Genomic DNA, 26,161 nt, shown 5'->3' on the forward strand with positions numbered 1-26,161 from the left:
AAAACTCTGGATTTTTTAAATAGGTGTGGACTCCGCTTGCCGAGCAAAACAGCCACCAAGCGATCGCTCGATCTCTCCCGCCGTTCTCCTTTCCAATCACAGATCATGAAGCTTGTTCATCGTGATCTCGTCCGTCGCGGCCCCGGATGCGTCAAAGTCTCCGCTCACATCTTTCTTTTCTTTGATTTTGCGGTTTTTGTTATATTTTTGTGTCCTGATTTTTAGATATGAACCCTAGATTTGTTCTGAAACCGAGGACTTATGCTTGGTGTTTATTCTTCCACAGATCGTCCCAGAAGAGGACGATGATATGTGGCATGCCTACAATCTGATCTGTATTGGCGATTCAGTTCAAGCTGTTACTGTCAGGTGTGGTTTCTTGTGTTACTTCTTCGATTGTCTGTGTCAGTGGCTGAAACTATGGTCATAGAGCATAGCTACTTCTTGTATTTTATATCGACCAGTGGGTTATATTTTTTAATTTACCTCGAGCCCCTTAAGTTAGGGGGTATATTTTAAGCTTGCTAGTTCACAATTTCAAGGCCTACGATTATTCTTTCTGTTAATTTTTTCTAACATGATAAAACTTTGGGAACATGTAATTGCTGTGTGGAATGAGATCAATTTCCAATTAACTTTATGTTTAAGGATTAATCTATTCTTTATTCTTGCTCATGTTTTGTATTTAAAATCATTTTTGGGTTCTTCTAAGCACTGTGCGTAATGAATTTGTTGTCTCCTTTGTGCCACAGGAAGGTTGTACGTGATCTGGCATCTGGAGGCCGAGACACTGAGCGTGTTAAGTTAAAGTTGGAAATTAAAGTTGAGGTAAATTTAGTTTTATGAATTATGAATTAATTGTACCATTTTGTATGGTAGTTATATCAAATGTTCCTGAGATTAGTGTGATGAATTTTTATTCATATTAGAATGTGTGTTTGGCAAAATTGTTAAGAATGAATTCTCACTATGCATGCCTCTTCTTGAGCCCCTCAAGACTGTGAACCTTCTTGTACTGTTACATGTATTTTTCCTGTTTGTACAACATTGTCTCCTTTCAATTTGAGCTGAGCATCTTCGTCCTCCTTAGGTCAGCAAACAACAAAGCCAACCTCCTTGAGCATTGCAAGCCCAAAATTTCTCTAATAGTAGGCATTAAACACCTTCTCTACGTATGTAACTCTTTCCTCCCTCCTCCCTGCTTTGCACTAACTCCTCTCCTTGTGTCACCATGTTTTGGTAGGTTTAAGAGGTACTGAGAATTGGTGTTGTTGTCCTTGCTTTTTCATCAAAATCATCTCTAAAACATTTTTCTACTGATTTAAGGGACCAAGTGCAATGAGCATCATAACACGAGTACATGTATCTTAAGAGGCGAAAAAAATTCTTTTTTTGAGGTAGTGTCTCCCTCCCTTGCTTACATGGTGATTTTGTTAAGTTCAGGGTTCCAACCAAATGCCTTGGTTGGCGAGGAGCACCAATTAAGAGGATAAGTATCTTGATTGTGTTGCCAACCTCTGTCATCAACATGGTTCGGTGGGATTGTTTATGTAAGTGAGAGATGTATATGTAATTTGCATTGCTCCCCACAAACTAACATGTGATGTATTGTGAACTTATATTGTGTAGTGCAACAACATTGAATCATTTTGGGGAAAGTGTGTTCAAGGTGGCTATGTGGGGTGTTGTGACCATGTTTGTGTATCTTGTGGCATTATAGGGACTAAAAAATTAGAAGAGGGTAGTTTTATTTGGAGAACTAGAAGCGAGGTTATGGATGAGTTGTCTGTCTCGTGTTTATCCTCGTCCTAGGTTTATAAATGGTATGGGTCCTAACATTATAAATTTTGACTTCCAGTTGAGTTTGGATAAAGAGGAAAATGAGTTTGGCTATGTTGACATTCATGACTATTTGATGACACCTTTGCTCCTAAATATGTATTGGGTGATGTATACGAGGAATGAGAGAATTTTGCTAAGTCCCAAGGCAAGATATTAAGATTTAAACCTTGTGTACGATTTGCTCTAAGTTTGTGTTGGTACGATCCATTATGGGATTAGTACATTATGGTGGTGATAAAAGCTTTGGTTTTGAAAGCGAAACAAGGTGAAATATTTGTTATTTAGTAGGTATTGCTATGCACATATGCTTATGTTGAGGATAGAATTTGAATAATGACCACTAATGTTGTTAGGGGATAGATATGGATCATCAGAGTGGATGTGTGATGTCAAAAGTTGTTAAACCTTGTGTCGGACTTGGAAATTTGTCATGTTCAGTGGTGATCAGGGTAGAGGATTATGGAAAACCCTAGGAGTAGTTTGATTGAGATATTAGCTCTTTTGTTGACTTGACCTTAATAAGATGGTAATCAATATGCTTGGGTTGAAATCCTCTGTTGATAAAAACTCCTTTAAATATTTGTTATTTTACTTATGTAGTTCATTATTTATCTTGGATTCTTCATGTCCCGATGTTATAATGCGGTTGTTTTACTTATCACGCTCAAAGATTTTATTAGTACCTTCTTAGAGTTATTATTGTTGTTTAAAGTTACTTGAATATAATTATTATTTTTATTTTTCTTTAGAGTTATTATTGCTATTTAAGAATGCAAAGATATATCTCTTATCTTGCTCATGCGTGACTAGAGATTGACATTATGGATTTTTTAATACCTAACTGAAGACCTTATGAATTTTAGATATGTTGTGGACTTGTGATTGTTAGGTTCTACCTAACTGGGGATCACATGAATGGAGGAATTATAGGTCTGCGACAGTTAGGTATTGTTGACACCTAATTGGACATCATAAGGGCCATTACAATCATGGTGGAATATAGAGGTTATGGTATTTTTTTTTGTCATCTAACTTGAGACTAAGTTACTTAATAGATAGTTTGTGGATTTCGATGGTTAAGTGTTATCTTTTTTTTTTTTGGATTAGTAAAATTTATAGCACGAATCAGAGTACAACTACCGGTGTTTAGGAGTTCCTCATGTCTGACAAAGCATCAAATCTGAGAAAACACCCCGGACTAGCATACATGAATTTGCACACACTTGAAGATCCTTTTAATGTCTTACCTCACCTAGGAAACTTCCATTTCGATCCTTTCATACAAAATGAATCATAGATGACAAGGCAAGATGGTGAGCCTTTGTCAGCATTCGACTCCCACGGTAATGTTTTTCGAAGACTCTCCATCCATCGGTAGGTGATCCTCATCCATAATTCCACAATAGAAGAATATGTGCTCCTGTGTCTCCAATACCTAGTACTTGCCCAAAAAGTGTATTATTGATCTTTTGATGTGGAGAAGCCACTATGCCAACATCGAGAAGGTAGTCGCATGACTCGGCTGTAAGTAAGTCTTCCACACTATTTGGGCTCGTGGCTTCTTAGGACTATGATGCCAAAAAAAAAATCATATGCCCGTGCTATCCCTCCATCCTTATTGAACCAGTCTCCCAGTCTTTGTCTAACAGCCTCCGGGGACCCACCAACCAATAATATAAGATATTGTATTTGTAGTAGTCACTTGATCAGAAGGGAATCCGAGTGGGCTGCCTCTTATGTCCATACATCAACACACCTCAAGTAAGTATGATGAACCCATTTGATCCAAAGGGCGTCCTTCATCTCTATCCACCGCAGAACCTTAGCTAGGAGGGTTAGGTTCCAAGCCCGCAAGTCCCGAAATCCCAAGCCACTTTCTTCTTTAGGCTTGCACATATCTAGCCATGACATCGAGGGATGCTTAGAGGTCCACATGAAAGACCATGCTGTAGCCCTACTTCAGTGGCAAGATGGATAACCAGTAGCATCCCACTCCCATAAGCATAGAAGTGATGAGGTGTTACCTAATTGGAGATATTGTGGACCTGTGATATTTGGGTATTATTGATGCCTAATTGGATCTCACAAGGTCTTGCAGTTCCAACATGATGCTGAAGTGTCCCCCTGGGTTGATATAAGTGACACGTTTTTTAATGGTTGAGCATGTGGTTCTCACCTAAGATGTAGCATAGAGGTTTGAGATGGAGTTTGGCATACCTTTGCGATGGATAGACATGAGATGTTATGGTGCATTTGCATTTATGTTTCTTCTTATATTATTTTCTATCCTTATTCTTTGCCATTTATGTTTCTTCTTACGAGGTTATTGACATTTTTTTATCTTCTACTCATCCACATGCCAACCTATGGTGAGTTGTTAGATGTACTTCTACTGTTGTTGTGATACCAATAACATTGTAATGTCCCTTGTGAACTCTTTTTGTGTGTGGATAATTCCATACGGCTGTCACAAATCTAGCACAAAAAAGTCATTAAGCTAATTAAAGGAAAACTTTGGTGGATAAATATAAATGCTTTGAAGTAGCTGACTCAGTCGAATTCCATTCTTTAGAAACTAGTGATAAAACAAAGGTATAAAGCACCATATTGAATGGTCAAAGGACTTGAGGTAACACAAGTATAAAGCAGCCTTGTCTTAGTAAAAGATGTGTGGAAATCATGAAAAAGGCAAAATGGTGAGATGGTTTGATATCTCCTCTGTTTCCTTTAAGTTTGGGGGATTCTTATGTTAATTCTACCTTTGAGAATCTGGTAACTAGTTTGTGAATTTGTAATTTGTAAATAAAGCAATAGCTTTGTTCTTTCTAGAAAGATCCAGTTACTTATTTGGTTGCTCTAATTTTTTTAACGATGATTTGGTGGCTTTGCCAATAGCTTTCTCCATTGCCTATGTTGCAACTAGAAATAAAGTTTCACCTTTTAACATAAGACACATACATTTTTGTTAGCCTATTATGCATGCTCATCTTTCAGTTTACACAACTAAATACATTGTATTGGTTAATTCTGCTATTAAGTTTTTAACTTTTTGTTCTAGACAACACTCTCTTAGTTTTACTTTTAAGTATCAAGCATTGCATTTTGGTTCATGTTGTATCTGTGTAAATTAATCAACTCTTTGATGCTGAACATTGTGTATTGAATGGTCAAAGGACTTGAGGTAACACAAGTATAAAGCAGCCTTGTCTTAGTAAAAGATGTGTGGAAATCATGAAAAAGGAAAAATGGTGAGATGGTTTGATATCTCCTCTGTTTCCTTTAAGTTTGGGGGATTCTTATGTTAATTCTACCTTTGAGAATCTGGTAACTAGTTTGTGAATTTGTAATTTGTAAATAAAGCAATAGCTTTGTTCTTTCTAGAAAGATCCAGTTACTTATTTGGTTGCTCTAATTTTTTTAACCATGATTTGGTGGCTTTGCTAATAGCTTTCTCCATTGCCTATGTTGCAACTAGAAATAAAGTTTCACCTTTTAACATAAGACACGTACATTTTTGTTAGCCTATTATGCATGCTCATCTTTCAGTTTACACAACTAAATACACTGTATTGGTTAATTCTGCTATTAAGTTTTTAACTTTTTGTTCTAGACAACACTCTCTTAGTTTTACTTTTAAGTATCAAGCATTGCATTTTGGTTCATGTTGTATCTGTGTAAATTAATCAACTCTTTGATGCTGAACATTGTGTTTTTTGTTCAGAATGTGGATTATGATAAAGAGGGATCAGTATTGCGTATAAGGGGAAAGAATATCCTTGAGAGTGAACATGTTAAGGTACCCTCTTCCCTGAACATGTTAAGTTCTCTGAACTAAGCTTAGCTTTCTCACATGACCAACTTTCTAGAGTTGCTAATTTGCTTGACACAGATTGGACAATTCCATACGTTAGAGATTGAGCCGCATAGGCCACTTTTGATAAGAAAGGTACCATCTGATTTTCTACCAAAAAAATTCTCAATTAAATAATCTTAAATACTTTTTCTGTCTGTTGGAAATTCAGAAACATGGCCCTGAACTTTCCCTATTATAGATATAGCTACTGAGTATAAAATCTTACCGTGCCCTAATTTTTATCTTTCTACTTTGATATTTAGTCATTACATATACTAAATACATAAACTGTTTTGTTGCTTTTGAAACCTTGCTGCAAACTATTATTTTATTGTGTTTGATGCAACATGTGTTAGTATTAGCCCTAGTACCAATTATGAGATGATTGTAAAGAGCTCCTTTTGTATCATATTTCATTATTAATAAAAGACAAAGTTGGTTATTATATTTATTTCAATTTCGTACCGAATGAATAAGTATAATAATATCCTAGAGTAGGAGGTTCTAATCTACAACATATCAATTGGTTAAATTGATAGTGAGATATTGTAGATATACATAGAACACTATTCTTAACTATTTTTGGTCAAGCATTAATATGCAAGGACAATATTAATGCGTTGAAACTAGCATGTCGGTCAACGAATTACTTAATTTCACAAGTCGTGGATATAAGATATCAGGTTGACACATGGGTATATATTAGAGAATATATACTGAATGACCCGCAATGAGAATGTTTCATGGATCGTTATATGAGTGTCATAAACATTCTCATGTGACTATTGGTATGAATAGTCCTTAGACCTGAAGTCACTATGGTTTCTTACATAAGACATTGTATACTTTGGTATCGACAAACGTCACCTGTAACAGGGTGGACTATAAAGTCGATCACTGCATATGCAATAACTTATGCGAAGGGATGTGAGTGATATAGATGAGATCTATCTCTTCCATATAATGGAAGTGATATCTGTGAGTCCCTTAATTAGTAGGACACAAGAAAGCATGACCATGCTCAAATAAGTCAATATGAGATATTGAGCTTATTTGATTGCGTGTGTCTACTTAGAGATCAAGAAACACAAAGATTGATAAGATTATGACACAGTCTATGCCTCATTGATCAATCTAGTTATCAAGAATAGAAGGACCAAGTCATACAAGATAATAGTTACGGAAAGGTTAAGTCGGATCTCGACATTCTCATCACTTGGGTAGCAATGATGCCTTGCTAGATGTCACTCATTGCTTATGTATCTAAAATGTTAATTTTAATACATTGACAACATTACGAGAACCCATTGGGTCACACACAAAGAATGCGTTAATTTAAAGATGGGTTCATATGATGGATCATTAGATTAAATCTAATCCAAATTAGACTCATTGAGTTAGATTCAATTGGATCCAATTATTGGATTGAGTCTAATTCGAATTAGATTCATGGAGTCAATTTGGATTGATGTTCATGGAGTCAATTTAGATTGATGAGGTTTAATGAGTTAGACTCATTGGGTGAACTTGAATTCACCAAGGAAGATGAATGGCCAATTTTGAACCATTTGATTGAATGATCAATTTTGAATCATTGGATTGGAAGACCAAAGGGCAAAACCCTTTGGTATTCATGAGATAGATATAAATATGATTTATGGATAAAATTTTCATTAGATAAAAAACTTTTAGTCTTCTTCCACCTTCCTTCTGTTGGCCAATCCTATCTTGGTTGCTAGCACAACCTTAGGTGGTTTTCTTCTCCGATCCTTGAGTTTGTGAGACGGACGAGAAGCTTGTTCGTGTGGATATCTTTAGAGGCACGAACGTGTGATTGTGCTGAGATCCTAGCTGTCGGGAGATTGAATGCACGCATCAAAGGTATAACCCTATAATCATGAAACTTAGTATATTGTTTTGCCTTCGCATGGGTTTTCTGGGAGAGGATCTAGTAAATTTTCCGCTACGCTTTTCACATGTTTAGCCCACTAAATCCCTACAACATGACCTTACGTAGGAAATCTTATTAAAAAATAGAATTTTTATTAGTAAAAAAATGCCCGTTACATTGAAGCGGCACCACTTTAATAGACTCAACCATAAATAGGAAGCAAATGCTCTATTAAACTCATAAAAAGATTCCAAGCCAAAATAGAAAAAATATTCAAAATTCAATATCAATTCAAAATTTGAAATTTAAATTGATTGGCATTAATGTTAACAGTCTTTGTTGTCAAATAAATGGTGGATGAACTCTCCCATAAAGTCATACCTTAAAACAGTATTCATTTAAATACTTTGCTTTACCCATATGGCAGCATTGTCCGTCAGCTTGGAAAATATTCTGATTTAAGTATTGTATTATTTTGTTGAGTTAATTACTAGTAAGATAGCTTTGACTCAATGCTTAGATAAATTCCATCTAGCTGTCCCAAATTGTTTCGACTTACATGGATATAGGTTGATAATTATTTTGTTGGTGTGTGTTCCTGTAATTTAGTTTTACATGATCATTCTTCTGAGTATGCACCTGCGATTCATTTTCAATTTTAATTGATCAATTCTCCTGATTTTTTTAGGAAATTTGGGACTCAGTAGCTCTTGATATTCTTCATCAGGCTTGTGGTATGCTTCCTTAACTTGGATAGTGTTCTCGAGTATTTTCTTTTTGTTCCTTTTGCTAAGTTGCTGTTTCTCTTCATAGCTATGTCAGAATCTCTTTTACATGGCATTAGTATTCCTTATTGTTGCAAAATAGATCTTTTACATATTAGATTTTGGAATATCTATTGTTGCCCCCTCGGGGCGGTGCGGTGGTTGAGAAATGGGGTGTTGCCACATGATGTCTTGGGGTTGAAACTTGGCGCGCTCGAGCATGCCCTCCCCCATGCCTTGGCCACTTGCACTAATGGCTAGTAGTCACCCATGATTTACCTCCTCCGTGTTGGCCTAGGGATGGCTTGGCGGGGGCGCTGGGGGCGAGTGAATCACCTTTTGCCACATTGGAATATCTATTGTTGATACGGGTTATAGTGAATGGACCCAGGAGATGACGTGGTATTTAAAGTCAATATGATGTGGCAGTTAAAGTCAATGAAGGACGACATCTCTCCACCTGGCGCTGGTTGGCTGCCCAGTGTTAAGGCTCACCGAATCAGCTCGATCAGATTCCGAGCTGGGCGGAAAAAGGCCGACTAGCCCTTAGGTCGGTCAAACGCAAGGGGTACAGTGCTTTACCCTTGAACTAAGGAGACAGTGTACCCGGTCACTTAATAGCTGATTGAGTTGGAGGTCGATCGTCCTTGTGGGCCGGTCGGAATGACCGATCCACCTCACATTCGACCAGTATTAGACTTGGTCAAAGGAAGGGAGGGTTGAATAGGGGTGTTCATTTGGTTCGGTTCGGATTATTTGGGTTATTCGGATTTTATAATTTTCTAAATCCAACCAAGAACCAAATCGAATTAGCTATAAACCAAACCGAATTACCCGAAACTAATTCGGGTTATTCGGTTCGGGTACCAATTAACCCAATTTTCTTTTCATTTCAAATTTTCAATCTTCTTTAAATAAATAAACTCTTAATAATTTACATTTATAAATAAATAAGCTCCAAATTTGATAAAATAGTTTCATTGATATAAGAAAAAAACTTACACATTCCAAAGATTCCAAAGATTATACTAAAAAAAATTAAAAAATATATATTAATTCCTTATTCGGGTTTCGGGCGGGTTATTCAACCCCCATTAACCCAATACTTGATCTATTCATTCAACCGACCCGAATTTCATTTAACCAAACCAAATAACCCGAATATTATTTGAATCAGGCGGGTTAATGGATTGACCCGAATAATGAACACCCCTAGGGTTGAATGCATTACTCTATATAAGCCCTTGTACATATGCTCGGTCAACCTGATTACCGGTCAGCCATACGAGTATTGGTCTAATAATAAGATTAAACGGGCTTATATGACTACATGTCCATCTATCACATGCATAAGGGTAAGTAACTTTATAAATCTTGTCAGGACGCCAAGTGAGCCTTACCTACAAATTATTATACGCCCGGACAGACAGAAGACTGACCGGGCCTAAGACACCTTGGCTCGAAATACCAACCGAACCTCTCAGAACATAGTTTCACTTCTCCGGAATCCCAGTGTACGCCCAGACGGACAAAATACTGACTGGGCCTAAGGCGACTATCTTCTTATTGCGGACCGAGCGAATCTATAGTATGCACAAGTTCTCAAACGGATTTCCAGAACACATGGGCTCTCATATTATTTCTCGAACGGATTTTTACGTGGCCTTCAATACATAACAAAGCATCTCAATGTGAGGACATATATAAAGACGGCCGGATTTATAGTCCGGCCAAGATATACTCAGCCGACAGTATGCTCAGAGAATTCCAACATGTCAGAATAACAACTATGTGTCAGAGAATATTCTTCTGGAAAGTTCTTCAGGGACCATTATGTCTCCCAGATCATTTATAACAGTATATTCTTTCATCAACCTCAGTAATAACAGAAGCTATAAACGATAAAAGAGGTATACATGTGGGTATAGGGAAGATTCCTTGGATAATTATTGCACATTACCTAGGTTGTACACTTCCCTTTACCTAACAAACTCTGACACACTTTGTCACCTCATGATTACGGAGGATATGAAGTGGTATATAAAAGGGGAGTCTTGGGTGAAGGTACGTTCTCTGAATATCTGTCACTTTTCTCTTGCGTGCACGTTCTCTACTGTTTCTCATTCACTCGACCGGACTAGTACTGACTTGAGCATCGGAGGGCCTTTGCCAGGGACTCTCCCCCTTGGTTTCTAGATGTTGACGTTTTGTTGGCCTGGCTACATGTGCGCAGGAGCAGAAGGAAGCCTTTCCGAGGAGTAAAAGATCTTCTTCCAGTCAACCATCAATCTACCATCTCCGGCGCACCATCTCTGCAGTTTTCAGACAGGATCAATTGTCCACTTCATTCTATCTACAAAACCAGTGTGTGTGAAATCATGACATTATAGGACTTTTTTGAAAGCACATAACATCATAACTTTGAGTGGGAAGTCATGGCCTATCAAGATGCCATGTTGTTTTTTTTGTTTTCTGCCTGCCTTCATAAGATAGAGAATTTGGTAGTTTATAATCTACAAGAGATAAAGTATCAAGGGCGAAAATTGAGACGACTCCCCTTTTATCTAAATGATTATTATGGCAGCTTTGCTTTGTTACAATAAATGATTAAAATGGCACCGTTTGGATTTTCATCAAAGAGATAACCCTCTTTTCCAAAATGCCCTGGTCATCCTCCCCTCCATCGAAATTGTTGATGTGGATCCCCTGGTCTGTCTCCCCTCATCAGTTAACACCATAGTTGTCTCCCTCCCCTTGTTTGCATTCCCACCTCCTTGAGCTTGTTGCTACAAATCTGTGCGAAGTTGTGAGCTTCATCGCGTGCAAGGTCTCAACAACCATTGTGCGTCAGGTTGTGGCTGTTGTTGATCGTGAGATCGCAGTCACTACCATGCATGCACGAGGTCGCCACCATGTGCATGAGGTCGTGATTGCCCTCACCACCAACTCCTTCATTGTTGGTGACCATATTGCCTTCCTCCTCTGTGTGAGGTAGTGTTCACGACCTTGTATGTGGAGTCAAAGACTCAAAGGGGGAGTGAAGAGAGACAGGGGGGCGGGAGCGTGTAGTGGCCATGATTATGATGTTGATGGAGGGGAGGATTATGGGTACATTTTGGGAAAATAGGGTGCCCCTTTGATAAACATCCAAATAGGGCTCTTTTGATTTGGATTAAAAGGGGTGCCCTTTTTATTTTTGCCCAAATATCAACCTACTATACTCAATCAAGATAATTTTGAATCCTTAACAGAAAAAGGTCATGCTATGTTATGGAGAACACACAACCAACCATGTCATATACAAAATATAGCTCTTTACATTAAATGAAAGGAAAAGAAATATTTGATAGTGTAAACTTGTAATGGTTGCAATATGATCCTTTTGAACCAAGGTTAAAATTTCGATGCTGATATAGTTTTGGTATTTTTTAAATATAAAATATATTAATTAAAAAATAAAATATTTAACATAAATATTTAAAAAATAAACAAAATAAACAATATAAAAAATAATTTTTTAAAAAGGAATAGATATGAAAATAAATAAATAAAAATTTTATTATAATTTTTAAATTAAAATAAATGTAATATAAAATTAATTAGATAATTTTATTAGGGTTTAATAAAACTTCTTTAGATTATCTCCATCATAGCTAGGAGTTGATTAAAATAATTAACCTAAGTTTAATTAAAAAAATTTAAAATCCGACACCACTCGCGTGTTGAGCAGCCCCTCCGCTATGGCCACGGGGTCATGCAACATGTCACAATTGTCGTGGGTCTGGTGTCGGGGTCGTGCCGGTGCCGGTCACTGATGTTTCGCCCATTTCGATCGTCTCGGCTCGGCACTTTAAACCATGTTTTGAACTTCATTAATTTTGTAAGACAAGTAAAAGTGCTCCATAAAATTTTTCTTATATCATGGAATGCTATCTATGGATAAACACGCTTCTTTTTCTCAATGCAAACTAAAAAGTATTTGTCCTTCTGGCACAGATAATTGGGATTGAAAATTCCATTAGATAAATCTTGTTGACTGGTAATTTGATTGGGTTCTTACATAGCTTCCCTCCGCCTTGAGCATCACCATTTAATCTATTCAAGACATAAACAAGTATTAGCATATCTTTGCATCTTCTTCTATATTTTTTTTCTCAAGTTTTATTCTTGAAACGTTGCAACTAATTTTTAGATCCTGGCGCCAGTGCTGACCTTGCTGTTTTACTTATGCAAGAAGGACTTGCTCACTTGTTCCTTGTAGGGAGAAGGTACTGATACTAAAACAATTAAACTCAGAAGTATCCTGAAGACCCTTGCTACTTGAATTTTTTTGATTACTTATTTTACTAGACTACCTGTAAGAATGTCATTACCTACATGCTTTAGAACATTTTACCTTGCACTTATTGCCATAGATCTTCTAGAAAGTGTTTCTGTGTCATTCTTTTTGGTCTATTTTATTGCTGCCCATTACTAATAAGATAGTATGGATTACTTGTTACCTCAAGCTCCTTTTGTTTTGTTTCTCAGTCTAATAAAAAATATTCTCAACATGGTTTGAGAAGTCCCTTTCTATGCTACCTTCTCCGCTTATCGAGATGTTCAAAGAATTTGACACCTAACATTACACTGTGTGTGTCTGCATGCCTTGAAACTAATTAATTAACTAGTTGATCTATCATGAATCAGCATAACTACTACTCGTGCCCGAATAGAGACCTCTATTCCTCGTAAGCATGGACCTGCAGTTGCTGGTTATGAATCGGTATGCTCTACTATTCATGTGACTGGTCTTGGCGATGTCCTTTGAAGCAGAAATTAATAGGATCTCTTTAATTTTCAGGCTTTGAAGAAATTTTTTGAGAATGTTCTCCAGGTAACTTCACTGTTTTACATCCTTTTTAACTAATTTTCTTTGGAAGTTATATCAAGGTTAAGTGAGAAAGCTTCATATCCCTTCCGCTTGTTGGGCCTGATAAATGATGCATCTCATACAGGCTTTTCTGAAGCATATTGACTTTAAAGTTGTCCAATGCGTAGTACTTGGAAGTCCAGGCTTCACAAAGGTTCAATCAATCACCTTCTATAAAACAACATTTTGAGCAGCTTGTGTGTCATATCTGATGACCTTGATGATTCTGCTACACTGCTATTTTCTTAACATTTGTGCTCTTATATTTGTTCTTCTCGGTTGGATTTTTTCCATTTATGCCAAAATTTCAAGTTTAACTTAAGAAATAGCTTTGTAAATCCTAAGGCCCTTAAAAATCCTTGAAACAACATATTTTTTCTTTGTATGCTATGATACTTCTACTTGTTAAATACTGACAATCTGATGGTTCATTATTAACCTTTAAGAGAAAAAATGAAGAAAATATTATATCTATCTCAAGTCTCAATTGTTATTAACAAAGAAAATGTATCACCCTACTAAATCCTACCAAAAACAGGCTCCTATCTCAAAGGAATTTCTAATGGCAAGTTAGCGCCATTAAACTACACTCATATTGAGTCTTTAGGATAGTAGCTTCAGTTAAAATAGGATTTATATGAGTTGGACAACTAAACTTACACAAAAGAGATTAAAATCAATAAATATTTATGGAGAAGCTGGTAGGTCTATTCCAAACATATTGAAGGCTCAAGGAATCCTTGGATCAACAATCTCTCTTGGTCAACTAGCATGCGATCACAGTCTATTCAGGCTAGCCCAAACAATTGAGTAGGACTTCACATGGATCATATGGTTTTTTTAATGGAGATTGGTCCTATTTCTAGAGTTTAATATCTGAACAACTCCATTTTGTCAAAAGGCTGATTCTATCTTGACATACTTATTTCTCTCAGGGACCCTTCGTGTATTGAGGATAGAAGTGGGAGTAGCTTCAATGAGAGGTTAATACACTATAGAACGGGTATCAAGCTCCTTGAACTCTTGATGTTAACACAAATGTTGAGGAGAATTTAAGATTATAGAATTACTTTTGTAGTTGAATTTTACTTCAGTGAGTCTATGCTCCCCTTTCACAGTTTGAGTATTGTTAGACATGGGCGTTTCTTTTTAGTTTGAAACATTTTAGTTTGTTAAAAAAAATTTCAACTTATGCATCTGCAATGCTTGAAGAAATTGAAGTTTAATTTGGCACGTTTTCTTGTGCTGAATATGTTATTCAACACTTGCTTTTTTATGTTGCATTACAGGATCAGTTCCGTGACTACTTGCTTTTAGAAGCAGAACGAAGAGACTTGAGAGCCATAATAGAGAATAAATCACGCATAATTCTTGCTCACTGTAATTCTGGATACAAGTGAGTCCCTAGCTCTTGTTTGAATTATATTTTTCTCCTGAGTAAGACAGCCGAGGCCAAAAATATCTTTTAAGATTGACATGAATACAAGTAGTAAAAACTTAGAATACAATCAAGACAAACTTACCTAAAAAAACACCAGTAACTATCCAACTAAAGCAACCTTGAATATTAAAGACTTCATCAGCAGATTGCCAGTGCCCTCATGGATCAAAAAAGCAATAGCCTTTCTAGCATACATTGTTACACAGCTGCTCCTCTATCCATCACACATCTTGACCCTGGTTTCTTAGGCCCCAAAGCAGAATTAGAATAAGTGGTCTTTATCCTCATGAAGTCTATGATGATGCACAAGCAGTACTAATGCCCAATGGTAATTCCACACTGGCAATTTTAAATTTGAATTATTTCAATTACTTATGGTTTGTTGTAATTAAATATGGAGTTTGAGTTGTTTACACCTCACAGGAACTATATAAAAGATAACATCTTCTTTTACAAACTTGTCTTTTACTTGTTATTTAAAGTCTGCCCATGGAAGCTTCAAAATGTTCTCTTCTTCAGTAGATATTTCATGCTTGTAACTTAAATTTTGTCATCAGTAAGTTAGTTGACTTGAATGCCAAGTACCTATTAGCACAATCATAGCCACCCACTAGCGTGGCTATTATTAATGTGTTAAAGTTCCTCTTGAACATCTATATATTAGCACGAAACAACATCTTTATATTTCCACACTCAGCCTGTGGCCATATTTGCACTATTTCCCTGAGTTAAACTATGTTGGACCTTGCTTGGTGGTGATGCGTATTTGTTTTCACTTGTTGTTTGGACCTCACGTTTTGACATTCTAAGCATTTGCTTGAAACTGTATCATCAACATTGTAAATGAGAAGGTTTTCGTAATTCATTTTTTGTCCATTTTTTTTGCAGACATAGCTTGAAGGAGGTGTTAGATGCCCCATCAGTAATGACTTTAATAAAAGACACAAAAGCTGCACAAGAGGTAGTAACATGTTCAAAGTAGTATGAATGTCTCATCTTGTCTGTTTTTCAGATTTGTGCCTTGTTTTTCATATCATGGTTTCATTTTTTTATCCACATCTTTTTTGTGATAACTTGTTAGTATATGTAAAGAATTCATTTCTTTTTCAGGTTCGCACTTTGAAGGATTTCTATGCTATGCTTTCAAATGTAAGCCATCTTGAACTACTGCTGGCATGAGCTTGAAGCATTTGTTTTTCGTAAAAATGAAAGCTTCTTTTTTATACATTAAAAAAAAAACGATAGCATATGAAGTTACAAACCTACGTTGACCTATATATAAATTATCCTTGTCACTGAAGGCTTTGCTAATTAAACTAAGAGAATTTAATCGACCACTTTTTGTTAGATTTGTCACTGCAGTGTCTGTTTAAATTCACAGTTTTATGCTTCTAATGGAGATGTTGAAACATGAAAGCCATTTAAAGAACTTTAAGCTCATTAACATGAAGTCTTGGTGATACTTTTTTCAGACCATAATTATATTATGCTTGATACCATCTTCTTTGAAAGTGCAAACCATGTGCATATACAGGATTCTGCACGTGCTTGTTATGGACCAAAACATGTTGAGATTGCGCATGAGCGAATGGCCATCCAAACACTTCTGATTACAGACAGTCTTTTTAGGTAAAACATATTCTTTTACTACTTCTCCTTTCTCCATTTATGCATTAGAGTCATTCTATGTCACATAACCCATCTGTTCACGCACTTGTTGCAATTATGTGCATAAAAGTTGTCCTAGAATGATATTTTTGACAAATTTGCAAACAATTGTTTAATTTGTGAAATTACCATATGCTTGTTGGCCTTGCCAACTAATAATCTTGACAGCAACTTTGTGATGATCTGATCAAGCAGAAATGTACTAAACTATGGAATCCAGTTAAGGAAACATTTGTCACAATGACTCACCATATACTATATTATAATATCAGTTCTTTGTTAAAGAATAATATTTTCCCATCTTAAAACAAATTCTCATCTTTGTAAAGAAAAAAATCGGACTTAAAAGTTACAGACCCAGCAAAAGCACAGCCATGATGATTTCTCTAAATTGATAGACTATGCTCTCATAGCAATTGATGCTATGGGAGTATAGTTCTCAATTTGTTTGATAGCGAAGTATAATTTACCATTTGGATATTTTCTACTAGTTCCTTTTGATAAAGTTAGAGTCACTAATAATTGCATATATGATTGAGAATCTAAGATCAAGAGACTCAAGGATTAAGAATAAACTAGTCAATTTTCCTATAAAGGATGTGACTTTGATAATAAAAAAATAATTGGTAGGCTATTCGAAAATCACTTTATAGATTGATTCTGGAGTGTCAGATTAATTCTGGCAATGACACAGCTTTGATACTATGATCATGGTGTTGTGGTCGCTTAGGTGTTATTAACAAAAATGTGGAGACTTGTAGCTTTCTCATTTAGAGCTTTGGTACTTAAAAAATAACTTGTGGATTATTGAAAAGCACATCATAGATTAGTGCCATAGTGTCCAATTGATTCTGGTGATGACACTATATTTGTAATGACATTGTACATCTTCTTGACCATTCTCTTCCCTTGAAAAAAATTATACAGTACTAGGGGCCCTAGTGAAGTACATAGAGGATTTTAAACACTTACAAGAGCACAATCACTATCGTAGTTTGTAATTTTTTTTAATATCAGAACTGACCACTGCTGCAGATAAAACAGGTACCAAACCCACCTAACCAATCAATTTACAGTAGTGGTCAATTATAACGCCAAAAATTAAGAACTGCCGTTGCCTAATTGTATTCGTGTAATTAAAATCATCTGTGTATCTCTAGGGCTTATGGTACCATATTTTTTTTCTACTAGAAGAGAAGATTTACAATACCATTAATCTGACCAATGTGGTCTCATCACCTGAATCAATTGACACTGATACATAATGCACATTTAAAGTAGTTTACAAGTTATTTTTTAACTGCCAAAGTTCTAGATATGAAAGCTACAAATGTTCTTCGTCTTTGTTAATCACATGAAGTTGCCATGATACTACAATCCTAATATCAAAGCTACATCATTTATAATAAACTTAAGTAGTTTATCCTTAATTGTTAAGAACTGTCTCTCTTGATCTCAATTTTCAATCATATATATAATTGTTTATGACTATAATTTTATTGAAAGAAATAGTAAAATGTATCCAAATGGTGAGACAATTACCATTCTGTGTTGTCTCTTGGTCAACTGTACTTTGCTGCCAAAATATTTGCGAGCTTTATTTACATGGCATCAACTAGCTATGAGAGGACTCTTTTTTCTTCCAGCACTTTCTATTAATTTATAAAAACCTTTATTGGGCATTCTTGTTGAGGTGGCCGCAACTATTATTCTTTCTTTGGCAGTTTTTTTTGTCATAATTTCACAATACAACAAATACAAACATAATATTGTATTAATATTCAAATTTAATTTATCAATGTATAAGGCTAACTAATGCATTTAAAAAATTTATCTATAACCAAGGGGGAGGAGAAGTGCAAAACTCAAAGCTGGCTAGTGTTCTGCTTGACTTGATTGGCTTGCTTTGCCGAAGAAGCTGGGATTTTGATAACATGCTTTAAAATAAAAATAAAAATCCATTACGGTTAAAAAATATTAAAAGTGCTATCCATGCAGGACAGATGCGCACGAAAGGGGGCCTCAACTAGCTTCTTTGTGAAAGAGGCCTTCACCAAGTTCTGCCCCTATATACCACTAGATGTCATATTTTGATGGAGCAAGACAAGGGAGACAGTAAATAGGCTTATGCAAGATACGCAAGCTAGTGGTGGCCTGATTTTAGTTGGCCACTATGATGTATAATTATTTACATTCTCACAGACAAAATTTCAAATTTGGGCCTTTGTAAATTTTATTCCTTGAAGGAAAAAGTTGCAAACTTGAAGCTGACTGACCTCTTGTACCCAACTTTCTAAAGTAATATTGCTGTCATTTGATGGACATTTTTTGTCAATGAGTTCAAATGCATTTGAAGGCAAAATTTTATTAGAGGATTGATAACAAGAAAAACCTTTGGCCTCTTGGAAAGCAAAAGAAATAGGCACATTTACACCACAGTAAGAAGCAAATAATTCATATGCTATATATTCATTATGTTGCTTTTTTCAAGAACTATACGTGACAATTGTTTGCAATTAGTCGACTGCTTATGAAGTCTTGGATTTAGCAAGTTCTTTCATAATCTGTTTAGTTGATTTTCTATTTATGCTAAATCTGAATTTTAGAATTGCAGGATTTACATAATTTCTTTTTTTTTTCCTCAGAAATTCTGACATTGCCACAAGGCAAAAATACGTTAACTTAGTTGAATCAGTGAAGGAATCAGGTGGCAATGCGCTTATTTTTTCCTCAATGCATGTATCTGGAGAACGTAAGTTGTGTAATTGGATATATTCTTTTCATTGTTACTTGTCTCTCATTATTGTTCTTTCTTTTCACATGAACAAATCTATAACATGGTGTCCTTTCCAAGTTACAACATTCATCAAATGAAATTTGTTGTTTCATCATCATGTCTTTTGTCCTGTTTGTGTTGAAAACAGAGTTGGCCCAGTTGACTGGAGTTGCAGCTATACTGAGGTTTCCCCTGCCAGATTTGGAAGACATTGAGATGTGATCAAACAATCAATCAACTATAGGAAGCTTTTAAGATATTAATGCAAGCTTCATCTGTCATCAGCTCTTCCCTTAGTGAGCAGAAGCCAATGAATGATGTGTTATTCAATAAGTAATGTTGGAAATTCTCTCACTCTTAATTATGTAATTAATATTATGCATGCTTGCTCATGTATGCACTTGGTGCTTTTTCCACCAAGTCACTAGGGCAACTGCTGAATTTTCGATGAGCGTCGATTGAAAGGAGTCGATGTGCACACTTTGTAGTTTATTGGTATTTTATATTTTCTTTTCCCCCCTAAAATTCTGTATTTTCATTCAAGTTATAGTTGATTTAAAGTATGAGTAATTGCCTGATAGAGAAGAGGAAGCCGACTTCGCCAATCAACTTCTCGACTACATAGAAGGTAGTAAATATTGTAGAAAAAGTTGTATCGTTCAAGAATCTGACATCTACCATAGGATTATTCCAACTTTCTGTCAAATTTTCTTAGATTCATAGGTTTACATGTGTATATATTATAAGTATTCTGAGTTGGTTTCGAGATGATCAACTGAGTTAAGTTAGATTTTACGTATTTGATATCTTTGTCTAAGTGTGTAGGGATTTAGGAACATAAGAAGTCAAGTGAAAGACATAGCTAATGAGAAGGATGACACAGGAAGTGAGTCGATGGGGTCGATGCATTCAAAGGACGAGGTGCTGTGGAATAGTACATTGGCGAATAAGAAGAATGCATGTGACATTTTTTAGGGACGAGAAGTTGGAGAGGAAGATTGCTTGAGGAGAAAGTCGAAGTTAAATTCGGGTGAGCTCAACTCTAGAAGGTCGAAGGATCACCTAAGCAACTAGACAAGTCAACGTTGAGTTGAACGTGTCTAAGCACCCGGATCAGGTCCAAGCACCTGAATTAGAATGGGTTATATCACAGAGCCGTTGCGGCGAAGAGGATTAGCATAGAGCCACGTCAGCCAAATCCAGACACTTGGACCGTGTCTAAGCGCTCGGGAATCAATAAACGCTTATCAGGAAGTCGTTATAAAGTGAATAGAGGTGACCATGTCCAAACGCCCGGACTGGGTTGAGGGGCTCGAGAGCTGCCATGTCAACAAAAGGCTAGTTTAATCAGTGGGCTATAAATAGAATCCTGATTCTTGCATTTTTGTAGAACACACTCGTACTTTCAATTCTTCCTTTTGTTAGTTTGTTAGTTCTTTCAACGCATTTAAGAGCTTTCTCTGCCAATATCAAAGGAGAAATTTAGTGAGCTTTCACTGTCTTGAATTAGTAATCTTTTCAATGGCAAACCAAGTAAAATCTACGTGTCTCTTACTTTCTTTTTATGTTTTTATGTTTTTATTTTTTTATTAAACTAATGTGTTCCTCGGTGAATTTCATAAGCAAGAGAAGCGTTAACCTTTTATTACAGGCTATTCACCCCCCTCAAACTTTGGCAAGTGAATGTTAGATTTGACATAGATCTAACCTCTATGTGTCTCTTACTTTCTTTCAACGCATGTAAGAGCTTTCTTTGCTAATATCAAAGGAGAAGTTTAGTGAGCTTTCACGGTCTTGAATTAGTTATCTTTTCGATGATAAACCAAGTAAAATCTATGTGTCTCTTGCTTTCTTTTTATGTTTTTATTTTTTTATTAAACTAACGTGTTCCTCAGTGAGTTTCATAAGCAAGAGAAGTGCTGACCTTTTATTACAGGCTATTCACCCCCCTCCCCCCGAGTTACACGAGACCAACAGTTGGCATCAGAGCAAGACTCGCTTTAGAAGGACTAATCGTCAACTTAAGCAATATGGAGATGGTCAGATCTAACATTCACTTGCCAAAGTTTGAGGAGGGAGTTCGCAATATGAAAAAAAATGGAGGTATTTTTTAAAATAGATTTTGATTTATTATTAATAATCAAATATGGTTTTACAATACCCAAATATCAACATGGAGAAAAAAAAGAGTTTTCCTGGAACAAGGAACATGCTAACTTCGTGGCTAATGGAAAAGCAAAATTTCATTTGCTAACCATGTTACCACCTCAAGAAGTTAACCACATCGACAACTATAGCTCGGCCAAAGAATTCTGGGAGAAATTCTTGGAGTTTCATGAATGAACATCGGAGGCCAAGCTAGCAAGACAAGACATCATCCGAAATCAACTAACTAACCTTCGGATGGAAGAAGGGGAAAAGGTGACTCAACTGCACGCCAAGATCAAAGAACTGATCACGGAACTCAACAACCTTGGAGAATCGGTAACGAATAAGGATTCATTGCGGTATGCCCTAAATGGATTCCAAGAACACTGCCATGGACATCTAAGTAGACTTATACTATATCTCCAAGGACCTCGAAGTAAGTGTTGGGTTGAGACACACGTGGGGGGGGGGGGGGGGGGTCACGTGGTTTTCAAAAGCATGTCTTTTCGTTAAAAAAAAAAGATGCGCAACGGAAAATTAAGTAAGACAGCGAAATAAAAAAATAAGCAAAAACACGATTAGGTTTTTATTTGGTTCGGAGTCTTTAGCAACTCCTACTCCAATACCCAGGTCCTGTGGACTTATCGACAGGTAATCCACTAAGTCCTCTTTCGGAACCACCGGATGAGTAATCGAATACAAAGAGAGTCGGAGAAGTGTAACACACTAGACTTCCCTATTTTCAGAAAGTAAGTACAGTAATTAACTTTTTACCAAACATTATTTATAGTCGGTCGACTCAAACTCTGTGTTTGGGCGACTTCTTGGCGTCAGTCAGTCATAGTAGAGTTGTAGCTGGGCAACAGCAGCAAGTCGGAGCAGTCGGAAAGTCGATCGGACGCGTAGAAGTTGTTGGAGCAACAAGGCCGACAAGAGGGGGGTGAATTGCCTGCAAAACAGGGTATACCCTCCTCAAGACTTTCAACTAAAAAAGATAGCAACAATAATAAAAGAAATAACAAAAAATAAAAGGGAGACTAGAAATTAACTTGGTTACAACCCAGGGGTTGGTAATCCAAGGCGGTGGGAAAGCGCACTAGAAAAGTCTCCTTCTCTGAAGGAGGAGAAGCCTTTTACACAATAAGAGAGCACAGAAGTTGCTAGGAAGTTGTTATAGAGTTGATTGATTAATTTTATAGCTCCAGGGGCCTTTATATAGCTCCTGGAAATCTTATCCCAAGTGTTGAAGGCGCCTCCAAGAGGGTTGAGGGCGCCTCCAAGCAATTTGACCGGATAAAGCTCTATCCGTTTGCAAACGGTCACGAAGATTGGGTCTGAGGCGCCTCCAATGCTCTTGAAGGCGCCTCGGACTGGTCTGAGGCGCCTTCAAGGTGATGGAGGCGCCTCGGACTGGTCTGGTCTCAGGCGCCTCAGACTGCATGGTATAAATAGTTTCCAGCTTCTCTTCTTTCGAAGCTCCGATCGCTTGGGTAATTTTGGCCAATCGAAATAGGGCTTACTCAAATCCAATTTTCGGCCTTCTCCTCGAGCAGACTTTCGACCCAGCTTCTCGTTCCTCGAACGCCGCGCACGTTCTTCTCGTCTACCGGTGTACTCTTCCGCAGCTCTTTCGTCATTCGGACGCACCGAGCCCGTCGACTCCCTTCCCGTGCCGTTCTTCTCGCTAGTTGCGTCTTCCGCTCGACTTCCTGCGTTCCTAAGTTCCTACACATTTAGACACAGGGATCAAATAACAACCAAGACCTAACCTAACTTGGTTGATCACATCAAAACAATCACGGGATCCAACAGAAGCTCTTATGGAAGTTGTGTTCAAAGCCTTGGGCGAAACACCCTTATAAAGAGCATGAAAGACACCTTTCATAGCCTTAAAGGTGCCTCCAACCTACGAAGTTTGATCCCGAACTTCTTACTCCTTATCTGCGACAAAGTTTGAAGTTTATCTTGCGGAAGGCGCCTTCCACAACACCGAAGGTGCCTTCCGTGAACAGTACGAAGACGCCTTCCAATTCTTGAAGGCGTCTCGGGTACTGTTCAACCTGTTGGTGCAATCATGCCCTGGAAGTTTCAATGTGTTGACAATTATTTAAGTTTAGGTTAATACGGTGGAACTATCATGCATTGTGAGTTTGCAGGAGGAGTTTCTTGCAGGTCAGAAGACCAGATGCAAGAGAAGTCCAAGAAGGTCGAGGACTGGATTCTTGGCAAAAAGAGTTCTTGCAGGTCAGAAGACCAGATGCAAGGCAAGAGAAGTCCAAGAAGGTCGGGGACCGGATTCTTGGCAAGAGAAGCTCCTGCAAGTCACAAGATTATGTGTGTGATAGGCTCACTGTCAGAGATCGACTGGTAAATCGATTCAGACATGGCTGTGCGGCAAATTACCTCTGAATCGATCAGTCGATCGATTAAAGGTAAGGCAATCGATTGGCTGATCGATTGGTAAGGTTATGCGCAGCACAGAATGCGTCTGGATCGATCAGCCGATCGATTCAAGGTACTGAATCGATCGGTCGATCGATCCGTGAACATTCTGTGTGAAGCACAGAATCGTTCTGAATCGATCAGCCAATCGATTCAAGGGATTGAATCGATCAGCCGATCGATTCAAGGTATTGAATCGATCGGCCGATCGATTCACGAAGCTGCGATTTCATGAGCAAGCGGTTGAATCGATTCAAACGCTGCCCCAATCGATCTAAGTCAAATAAAAGAATCTGCACCGTTGATCTTGACGCGATGGCTTCCAACGGATACTTGTGAATCGATTGGGATATAATCCCAATCGATCCACGGCGACGACGGCGTGAGAAACGGCTAGTTTTCTCAACGTTTAAAACACGGGAAGAAACTGGAAAACAAAAAAAACGAAAATCATACTGTTCCATTGCTCTCCAAGTCTTTTGAAAGCTCTCAAGTGATCAAGATTCAAAGGAAAGGGTTCAAGCTCCTCTCCACTACTTACTGAAGTCTCACTGCAAAGAAGAAGCCGGTTAAAGCTTGTAATCCCTCTCTTCTTCTTCTTTGTAGTGTTTGTAATATTTACTTTGAAGAGAAGGGAGAGTTGTATTTCTGTTAAGGTTTCTCCACCTTCGGTGTGATTCCGAGAATGAGGGTTTTTGATAGTGAAAGAGTGTGAGTGGTGTGGATCCTTGGACTAGTCACCTCCTTGAGGAGGTGGATACCAAGTAAATACCGGTGTTAGCATTGCCTTCAGATTTTCGCTGTGCAAAACAAAGTTGGTCAGCAAAAAGAAGTGAGTCATTCACCCCCCCCCCCCCCTCTAACTCAACCGATCCTAACAAGTGGTATCAGAGCATTAGTTTGCTTTTGAGGATTCATCATCAAGAAAGCACAAGTTAAAGAGCTACAAGATGTCAATGAAGGAGGGACATAGTACTTCACGACCACCATTCTATGAAGGCAGCAATTTTGCTTATTGGAAGAGCCGCATGGAACACTATCTCATGACCGAAATTGATATGTGGTTCTCAATCACGGAGGGATTCATGGCGCCAACTGAAAATGGAAAAATGCTTGAGTCATCAAGGTGGGCTGTTGAACAAAAAATGAAGGCTCAAGCAAATGCAAAGGCGATTGTGACTCTTCAATGTGGATTAAGCTCGGAACAACTCAACAAAGTTGGACCCTTTAAGAGTGCCAAAGAATTGTGGGATAAGCTTATTGAACTAAATGAAGGCACCAAGGATTCAAGAATTGCAAAGAGGGATTTGTTGATAAATCAACTTCAAAACTTCACCATGAAGGATGGAGAAACGGTAAGCTCACTACATGTGAGATTCAAGGAACTCCTAAATGGTCTTCATTCAGTTGGAGAGAGTGTGGAGAACCGAGATCTCATAAGGTATGCTTTAAAATCTTTCCCAAGAAACTCTTTATGGTCATCCATGGTGGATGCTTATAAGGTTTCAAGGGATTTGTCAATAGTGAAATTGGATGAATTATTTTGTGAACTTGAATTACATGAGCAAGCTAACACAAGCCATAAGGAGAAAGGTATAGCCTTGGTTGCAGGTGAAAAGAGCAAAAAGAAGCACAAGGAAAAGAAAAAGGAGAAGAAAGAGTCATCTTCAGAATCCGAACAAGATAGTGATAGTGATAGTGATGAAGAGCTATCATCAAGTGAAATGGCAAACTTCGTTCGAAAATGATGAGACATTCAAGGAAGTTTGACAAGAAGGATGTTAAGAAAATCTTCAATGATGAGAAAAGAAAAGGTAAATCTCTTGTGGATTCTAAGAATAAGACTGATGTAATTTGCTATGAATGTAAGAAAAAGGGGCACTACAAAACGGAGTGTCCAAAATTGAAGAAGCAAGAGGAAAAGATCAAGAAAAAGAAGAAGGCGTTGAAAGCCACATGGGATGACTTATCATCAAGCTCATCGGAAGAAGATGAAAGGAAGAGCTCAAAGCACATGACTCTCATGGCCTTACGTCATGTAGAAGATAGTGAAGATGAAGATAGTCATGAAGAAGATGTAGAGTCTTCAAGTGAGTCATCATCTAGTGATGATGAGGTAATTTCTCCCAAGCTTGATAAGATGTATGCCACCATTGCATGCTTAACCAATGCACTAGCTAAATCAAAAGGGAAGGTTAAAAGATTGTAAAATGAATTGAAATCATTCAAAAATGGAATTGTGCCATGTGAAAGTTGCATGCTTCATGAAAATGACAAAAATGATGTTGATGGTCTTGAAAAAGAAAATGTAACATTGAAATCACAAGTTGATGATCTTAGATGTGCTCTAGTAAAATTTACTTCAAGCTCAAAATACTTAGACATGATTCTAGGAGCTCAAAGAGGCGTGTACAACAAAGCGGG

General features: G+C 37.3%; 1 protein-coding gene across 2 annotated transcripts; it reads left to right on the forward strand.

Moving 5' to 3' along the window:
* On the forward strand, positions 1–19,710 carry LOC121984560 (protein PELOTA 1-like). 2 transcript variants are annotated; one of them, XM_042537544.1, is made up of 16 exons: positions 24–156; positions 287–369; positions 753–828; positions 5,564–5,638; positions 5,732–5,788; positions 8,275–8,320; positions 12,543–12,618; positions 13,040–13,115; positions 13,194–13,226; positions 13,348–13,416; positions 14,552–14,658; positions 15,592–15,664; positions 15,814–15,852; positions 16,238–16,332; positions 19,017–19,123; positions 19,296–19,710. In XM_042537544.1, the coding sequence occupies exons 1-16, from the start codon at positions 106–108 to the stop codon at positions 19,367–19,369; spliced, it is 1,137 nt and encodes a 378-aa protein (XP_042393478.1). In that variant the 5' UTR covers positions 24–105; the 3' UTR covers positions 19,370–19,710. The 2 variants fall into 2 exon arrangements, with proteins under 2 accessions (XP_042393479.1, XP_042393478.1); XM_042537545.1 differs by lacking the exon at positions 19,296–19,710 and having other exon boundaries at positions 1–156; positions 18,370–19,037.
* Positions 19,711–26,161: the final 6,451 nt, after the last annotated feature.

The sequence above is a fragment of the Zingiber officinale genome, chromosome 5B, assembly GCF_018446385.1.
Source record: "Zingiber officinale cultivar Zhangliang chromosome 5B, Zo_v1.1, whole genome shotgun sequence".
NCBI classification, from domain to species: Eukaryota; Viridiplantae; Streptophyta; class Magnoliopsida; order Zingiberales; family Zingiberaceae; genus Zingiber; species Zingiber officinale.

Bases quoted from the DNA above. Each gene is read 5' to 3' on its own strand.
- LOC121984560 (XM_042537544.1), top strand. From the start codon at position 106: ATGAAGCTTGTTCATCGTGATCTCGTCCGTCGCGGCCCCGGATGCGTC. The intron at 370-752 runs GTGTGGTTTCTT...TTTGTGCCACAG, and splicing joins GTTCAAGCTGTTACTGTCAG to GAAGGTTGTACGTGATCTGG. The intron at 8,321-12,542 runs GTATGCTTCCTT...ACTAATTTTTAG, and splicing joins TATTCTTCATCAGGCTTGTG to ATCCTGGCGCCAGTGCTGAC.